Raw genomic sequence first — 9,125 nt, 5'->3', positions numbered from 1 at the left:
CATTTGTGTGTGTTTGCATGTGTGTATACATTTGTGTGTGTATATGTTTGTTTGTTTGTGTGTATGTATGTGTGCATTTGTAATTTAGCTGCTCCATACACTTAAAAACAATTCCCTTTCTATATAATTTTAGTGCTGTGCAATATTTAAATGTGTCAAAAGACCACTGGGCAATTTATGGCATAGCATATTCTCAGAAGTATTGTCTAAGGGGTAGATTTAACAAGGGCTGAATGGCCCTTGTTTCCGCGCGAGCCTTCAGGCTCGCTGGAAACAGCAGTTATGAAGCAGCAGTCTAAATACTACTGCTCCATAACTTGCCTGCTGCCTCTGAGGCTGCGGTCTTCAATCTGCCCGATCCTATACGATCAGGCTGATTGACACCCCCTGATAGAGGCCTCGAATCTGCAGGGGGCGGCATTGCACAAGCAGTTCACAAGAACTGTTGGTGCAATGATAAATGCTGACAGCGTATGCTGTCTGCATTTATCGATGTGCGGCGGACATGATACGCTACATTGTATCATGTCCGCTCACACTTACATAAATTGCACTCTATAGGTTCAACTGTTTATCAGTATTGTCCCACATTCATTGCAAGTTTTTCTGCTTCTATTAAATACAAGTCCTATTTACAGATAGCTTTGGATTCATTGTCACAGTCACTTCACCTGTAATAATTGCTTAGTAAGTCTCAAATGAATGATAGTGAGCTTTTATGAAATCTGGACTGGAATGAATATTATTCAGACTGTAATATACTCCTGACCTATTAAACCCTTAAAAGGCACAATAATAGCCATATACCTATGGCAGTCAACTAGTTTTAGCAACAATCTATCGTTATCTGGTCAGAGTTGTCATAAAATGTGTCAACATCTGAAGTGGTAAAAGGGGTAAATCACAACATAAAGAGGGGAATCAAAATACCTGGGATAAGCACATTATTATTAGTAACAGAAAAAAACAACAAGAAATGGAAATTTTACAATGTAAAAAAATCCCACAACTATTATTCTTATCAGTTTATTTTAACAAGTCTGAAAATGAGCAGCTGTGTCATTGTCCATTAAAAGACCAGAACTTTGGGGTTACAATGTATTTGCCAATATTTAAAAAAAAAAAAAAAATGAAATACAGCAATCGTAATAGACAGGTTAAAGGGACATGAACCCCAAAATTATTTTTACATGATCCAGATACAAAATTTAACAACTTTCTAGTTTACTTCTTGGGGTAGATTTAACAAGCAGCGAATGCTGAAGTTAAGAAGTAGCAGTCATAAGACAGCTGCTCCTTAACTTGTCTGCCACCTTTTTGGTGGTGGACTGCAATCATCCCGATCCAATACGATTGGGATGATTGACACCCCCTGCTTGTGGCCGATTGGGTGCAAATGTGCAGGGGGCGGCATTGCACAAGCATTTCACAAGAAATGTTTGTGCAATGTTAAATGCTGACAGCGTATGCTGTCGGCATTTAGCGATGCCGGGCGGACATGTCTGCCCGGCATTTGATAAATTGACCCCAAAGTATAAAATTTGCTTAATTTCCTTGGTATACTTTGTTGAATAAGCAGCAACGCACTACTGGGAGCTAAGCACACAAGGAGAGCAAATGACAGGTGACATATATGTGCAGCTAGCTCATAGTAGTGCATTGCTGCTCCTGAGCCTACCTATGTATGCATTTCAACAAAGGCTACAAGGAGAAGAAAGCATATTAGATGACAGAAGTAAATTGTATGCTCTATCTGAATTATGAAAGACAAATGTTGGTTTTCATGTCAAACACCTACAGATAGTATCCACCTCAAACCACATTATGCACAAAACATTAGATATTTTATAATGCAATCTAATCTGTAAACTGCAGGATATCACATCTTAATGACATTTCTTATGGTTCTGCTGCTGTAATGTAAAGTGCAGGAGACTAGCATGCCCCAATACACAAATATATATATAAGACTCACAAAGGCCTGTCCCACAGTTAGACATTCATGCCAAGATCAAAGCTCAGGGCATGTGTTTACAATGTGAGAAAGACAATTACACTATGGTACAAGAGGCCAAAGACTGGACTGTCCTGGGAAAATCGTGATATTTGTCAATTATGTTTTTGTGGCTGAATAGAGTTAACTTATTCATGTTTGGGAACTTAGCTCAGGCCAATATCTTTATTGAACCATGGCTTGTTTACAGCCTCCAGAACATACTTTGGAAAAACTCTGGATTGGAAAGAAACATTGATTCTTAATTTAAACAGACTCCTGAGCTTGTATATAACTATGTGTTTAACTCCGGTAAAGGAATTAAACACATAGTTAAACTCAGCTCCGGAACATCAGTGCACTACTGGGAGCTAGTTGAAGAGATCTAGCAAGCCAATGACAAGAGAGAAACGCATGTAGCCACCAATCACCAGCTAACTGAGTATATGAACATATGCTTTTGAACAAAGGATACACAAAAACAAAGTAAATTTGACAATAAAGATGAAGTTAAAAGTGACCTTTAAACTTAAGAAAATAGTCTAATACAATACTGTACATGGAACTACAAGCTCCACATAGACCTAAATCCCTCTTGAACTATTCATCCTTTGAATGTCTGCAATTGGTCTGAACTTGATTCAGCACAAGAATGGTGGGACGGGTTTCATCAAATGAGTTTCAGTGGCCTAGCAGCTCTCATGTCAACATGCGCAATGCAAAAAGTTGACTAGAGTGGGTTATAATGCACTGTCACTGTACTCTGGAGCAGTGGGAACGTGTTCTCTGGGGTGCTTCCTACTTTGTGGCAACAGTTTGAGAAAAGTCTGTTCCAACATGACTGTGCCCCGGTGCACAAAGCGAGGGCCATGAAGACATGATTTGATGAGTTTGGTGAGGAGGAACTCGAATGGCCTGCACAGAGCTCTGACCTCAACCCTATTGAATATCTTTGGGATGAATTGGAACGCTGACTGTGGGTCAGACCTTCTCATGCAACACCACTGTCTGACCTCAATAATGCTCTTTTGGCGTAACAGGCAACAATTCCCGCATGCAAACTCCAAAATCTTGTGGAAAGCCTTCCCAGAAGAGCTGCTGCTGTTATAGCTACAAGGGAGATGGGCCAACTCCATATTAATGCTCATAATATTGGAATGGGATGTCCAACAAACTCATATAGGTTGTGATGGTTAGGTGTCTACATAATTCTGGCCATATTGTGTAAGTTTTAATGTTATATCTCTTTTGAACAGATAATAGAACAGATGTATAGCACAACGTACAGGAAGATGAGTGTTAAACAACCAGCTAAATTAAAACAAAAACATAAAAACTTCTTTTCTCCTGAGCTCTTTGAAAAGCAGATTAATGTTCTGGAAAAATAGAAGCAGAATTCAACGTGCAAGAAGCAAAATAAAAATAACAGGCAGTATGTTTTCTATTTAAAGCTTTGTTGTGTGATTCAATAACAAGATGCAAAGGAGAAATCAGAGGGAAGCTTTTGATGTTGCAGCTCAAACATTGTTTCCAAGGAGACAGGGATGAGAAGATAAACTCCTCATTTTTCAAGCTGAAGATGCAAGCAGTGTGTCCTCTGAAGTGGAGAGATCCCTCATTTAAGTACCAATGGGCAGATATGTCCTCTAGTACTAAGTTGCACAGTAATATACTGCACAAGGGTGTAGGCACATCACTTGACCTGGGCTTCTCGCAGGATCCACAATGTATTTGGGACTTGTAGAAGTCTAAGAAGAATTTGCTAAGCCAAACACAAAGAACTAATCAAAGAAAAACACATATCTACATCTAATTTTTTAACCTACTTGCTGTCCAGCTCTTATTTATTTACTTTTATGTAGCGATTAAACATTTACATGATGAAACAGTAGAAATGCCACATAGGACCCACAGAGCACTGCTGGTCCCAAATGGAACCTGCAACTGATCCAACAAGCAGCATTAGTCGCACAATGTGCACCTAGTGCAGATGATTATATCAGTGGCGGTTTCTTCTTGGGACCAGAAGTGCTCTGCAGGTCTGGAGAGGCACTTCTACTATTATTTAACCCTTTTGCAGGGGTTAAACACATAGAGGTATACTTATCAAGCCATCAACTATGCTGCATTCGACGGCACCAATACGCTCGCCTAACATCGATTAACATTGCGGCCGCAGACCTGAATACGCTCTCCTTATTTATCAAAAAAGCTATCAAAAAGCCGCACACCAAGTAAGGGGCGATGAGCAGCGGACTGTTGTTAACTAACAGCCATCGATCTCGCTGCTATTCGGCTTTTTCACAACTTTATTTATACCCTGTCACTAAACACCGCCACTATACTAAAATGTTTCATTCCTATCCCGCCGCTCCAGGACCCCGTTGCAACTAAATAAAGTTATTAACCCCCATCCCGCTGCTCCCGGAGCCCACAGCAACTAAATAAAGTTATTAACCCCTATCCCGCCGCTCCCGTACCCCGCCGCAACCTAAATAAAGTTATTAACCCCTATCCTGCCACTCCCGGACCCCGCCGCTACGAAATAAATTATTAACCCCTAAACCGCAGCTCCTGGGGACCACGGCAACTCTAATAAAGTTATTAACTCCTATCCCGCCGCTCCAGGAGCCCACCGCAATTAAATAAATGTATTAACCCCTAAACCCCTGGCCTCCCACATCACTACCACTTACTAAACCAATTAACCCCTAAACCGCCAGCCCCCCACATCGCCATAAACTAAATTCAGCTATTAACCCCTAAACCTAACAACCCGCTAACTTTACATAAAATATTAACTCATCCCTATCTTATAATACATTTAAACTTACCTTTAGAATTAAAATAAACTATATAAAACTACTAATTAACCTACCATAACTATTATACTAAATTACATTAAACTATATAAAACTACTAATTAACCTACCCTAACTATTATCCTACAATTACATTACACTATATTAAACTATTAATTAACCTACCCTAACTATTATCCTACAATTACATTAAACTATATTAAACTATTAATTAACCTACCCTAACTATTATACTAAAATTACATTCAACTATATTAAACTATTAATTAACCTACCCTAACTATTATACTAAAATTACATTAAACTACAAATTAAATTAACTATATTTTATATTTAAAAACCTAACCCTACTCAAGTTATTTAAATCTACAATAAATAATTACTAAGTTACAAAAAAAAACAAACACTAAGTTACACAAAATAAAAAAGAAATTATCAAATATTTAAACTAATTACACCTAATCTAATAGCCCTATGAAAATAAAAAAGACCCCCAAAATAAAAAAAACCTAGCCTACAATAAGGTGTAATTAGTTTAAATATTTGATAATTTCTTTTTTATTTTGTGTAACAGTGTTTTTTTTTTTTGTAACAGTGTTTTTTATTTTGTGTAACTTAGTGTTTGTTTTTGTAACTTTTTTTTTAATTTTTTGTAACTTAGTAATTCTTTATTGTAGATTTAAATAACTTTTAGTATAATAGTTAGGGTAGGTTAATTATTAGTTTGATATAGTTTAATGTAATTTTAGTATAATAGTTAGGGTAGGTTAATTATTAGTTTAATATAGTTTAATGTAATTTTAGTATAATAGTTAGGGTAGGTTAATTAGTAGTTTAATATAGTTTAATGTAATTTAGTATAATAGTTAGGGTAGGTTAATTAGTAGTTTAATATATTTTATTTTAATTCTAAAGGTAAGTTTAAATGTATTATAAGATAGGGATGAGTTAATATTTAATGTAAAGTTAGGGGGTTGTTAGGTTTAGGGGTTAATAGCTGAATTTAGTTTATGACGATGTGGGGGGCTGGCGGTTTAAAGGTTAATAGGTTTAGTAAGTGGTAGTGATGTGGGAGGCCAGGGGTTTAGGGGCTAATATATTTAGTTAGTTGCGGTGGGGTCTGGGAGCGGCGGGATAGGGGTTAATAACTTTATTTAGGTTGTGGCGGGTCCGGGAGCGGCGGGATAGGGGTTAATAACTTTATTTAGGTGGCAGCGAGGTCCAGGAGCGGTGGGATAGGGGTTAATATATTTATTTAGGTTGCCGCGGGTCTGGGAGCGGCGGGATATGGGTTAATAATATTATGTAGGTGGCGGTGATGTGGGGCGGATTAGGGGTGTTTAGACTCGGGGGTTATGTTAGGGTGTTAGGTGTAAACATAACTTTTATTTTACCATAGAAATCAATGGGATATCTGGCAGCATAGAACATGAGCTTTCGCTGCTTTCAGACTCCCATTGATTCCTATGGCATCCGCGGCCTCCAGGGTTGCGGATTGAAAAGCAGGTACCTGTTAGAAAGTTACTAATTTGCAAAAGTTTTCAGATAGTGCCGAATTTGTAATGACGTAAGCATCGATCTGTGTCGGACTGAGACTGGCGGATCGTATGTTACGTCACAATTTTCAACTTTTGACAGTCTGTAGGGTTTGATAACTAGGGCAAATCAGTCTCGCAAACAATTACGCTGCGGAATTCCAGCATATTTGCGGTTGACGGCTTGATAAATAGGCCTCATAGTATTGTAGGTTCAATAGTCTTAAAAATATATGCTCTAATGAGTAAGAGCGGGTAATTTTTTTTACTATTATAGCCCTTTAAGAAACACATGATTGCACTTACTATATTACAGCTGACAAGGTCTCTCATTTTTATTTTAGTTTTTTGCTCTTGTGCATCAATTAAAAAAAATTCTGATTACAGTTTTCTTGACAGTCAAAATACTTTTATGTGGAGGTAAATTAACAGTCGTGATTTAGAAGTGGCTTCATTGCTTTCAATTGAGCTCATCTCGCCACTTGCTGCCTTGACATGGGGCTAGTACAAATCATTATGATCTACACAGTTTTTCAATGGAGAAGCTCTGACAAGTTTTATCAGCAAATTATAAGTTTCCCAAATGAGTTTAATCCTATCTAGGCCACTGAATGATGTCAGTGTAATAATAGGGTTTAATTATTAAATTAATGAAAAGGTTAAAAATAAATGATGCTTGTCCATATATAATATTTTTTGTGATAATTATAAAATGTTTTCAAAATTGTATTACCATATTAATTATTTAGAGGGGACAAAAATCAAATATGAGGTTAGTGAAGTTTGAAAAAAAATTATATATAAGCATTTCCTATGATTTTCAGTGGGATTGTGCTAAATTTGGAAATATATTTAAACATATTTCTTTACAAGTGGATTCAACGTACAATGGCTCCAGCTTTTAAAGGGGCATGAAACCCCAATTTTTCTTTCAAGATTCAGATAGAGAATACAATTTTAACTGACATTCCAATTTACTTCTATTATCTAATTTTCTTGATTCTTTAGATATCCATTGCTGAAGAAATAACAATGCACATGGGTAAACCAATCACAAGACATCTATGTGCAGCTGCCAATCAGCAGCTACTGAGCCTATTTATATATGCTTTTCAACACAAAGTCAATTAGATAATAGAAGTAAATTGTAAAATTGTTTAAAATTGCATGCTCTATCTGAATCATGAAATAAATCATTTGGGTTTCATGTCCCTATAATCAATAATTATCAGTGAATGAAAGGCCGAATCGCACCTGCTGGGGTTTGAAACTTTAACCCTGATGTCTAAGCAGGTACTGCCACATACCTGTTAACTAATTGAACCATCAAGCTAGTATCAAATCTATATATACATATACCCAGTATATAGACACACGCACATTTTATACAAATAATACAGAAATAAGTTAATACAACATGTAATTCCTATTTTTGTACACATTAAACAGTTAGTTTATGTGTGGTTGCTAGTGTGTATATAAATATATATGAATATTTATACATACATTGTAAGTTGACTTGTAAGTAGCAATACCTTTTATTGAACTATCAGATTAGTGTTTCAAAGTTTCTGCTGCAGATACGTTTATGGCTGCTCAGAGCTCTACAGCCGATGCTCTTTGAAATACTGACTTGTTAGTTCACTTTTAGGTCACACAACCTACAATCTTCTTTCTAGAATCAATATGGCTACAAACTCCCTTTATATAATCTAACGATAATCTACTGATGTATGTATATTTGGCAAATATTGTTGTGCTTTTCTTATGTGTCTCTCTGTTATTCCACAAGAACGTTGTCACATGATATTGTGTAATACAAACGGCACAGCTCAGGGTTCCTCTTCCACAGTTCTATATACAGCAAAGTTAACAGTGAGAGTTACAGTATATCAGCAGCTTTAACAGTTCTGGTGGAGTGAAAACAGGACTTAATCTGACCACTCATTCTCCTCTAGCTCTGAGTCATCATCTGACTCGCTGTATTCCACGGCGATCCTGCGGGAAAGGATGGTGGCCACATCATTGCCCACTGGCTCTTTCTTTGCCTCCTGTTCTCTCTGTTCCTGGACTTTTCGTAGCTGAATACCTTTAACAAGAGAAAGACAAATATTTATTAAGTCAACAGTAAGCAAATGCTCCAATAGGATCCTAAAAACATAGATAGTTTTGATCTTCCCATTTGTAAAGATTTAATCTTCTGCAACAGAACATAAAAAAAATGAACTTCAGAAGATTTTACAAGACCAAACTATAATATTTACCAAAAAGCAATAGTATTTGAAGGAATATTTTTAAGCATTCATATAACTTACCCTCTGTTCCTCCCTTTGAAAACAAATAACAACTGCCACTAGTGCTTTCCATTGCCCAGTGCATTACTCCTGTACTGACTCTAAATAGCGCATACCCACAAGAAATACAGAGCACACTCTTGTGTATTACTCCCGTACTGACTCTAGATAGCGCATACCCACAGGAAATACAGAGCACACTCTTGTGTATTACTCCTGTACTGACTCTAGATAGCGCATTCCCACAAAAAATACAGAGCACACTCTTGTGCATTACTCCCGTACTGACTCTAGATAGCGTATGCCCACAGGAAATACAGAGCACACTCTTGTGCATTACTCCCGTACTGACTCTAGATAGCGCATGCCCACAGGAAATACAGAGCACACTCTTGTGCATTACTTCCCTACTGAATCTAGATAGCGCATGCCTTTGGGAAATACAGTGTACACTCTTGTGTATTACTCCCATACTGACCCT

The 9,125-nt window shown here is 37.2% G+C and overlaps 1 protein-coding gene across 1 annotated transcript in view; it reads right to left on the bottom strand.

Moving 5' to 3' along the window:
* Positions 1-8,169: 8,169 nt before the first annotated feature.
* LOC128639495 (actin-binding protein WASF3-like) overlaps positions 8,170-9,125 on the bottom strand; it is a 128,562-nt gene continuing 127,606 nt past the window's right edge. Inside the window, exon 8 of the mRNA XM_053691638.1 lies at positions 8,170-8,439. Coding sequence (XP_053547613.1) covers positions 8,282-8,439 — 158 coding nt within the window. The 3' untranslated portion in view covers positions 8,170-8,281. The remainder of the gene's footprint in view (positions 8,440-9,125) is intronic.

This window comes from Bombina bombina, chromosome 1, assembly GCF_027579735.1.
Source record: "Bombina bombina isolate aBomBom1 chromosome 1, aBomBom1.pri, whole genome shotgun sequence".
NCBI lineage: Eukaryota > Metazoa > Chordata > Amphibia > Anura > Bombinatoridae > Bombina > Bombina bombina.
This window is presented reverse-complemented; position numbering and strand designations above follow the sequence as displayed.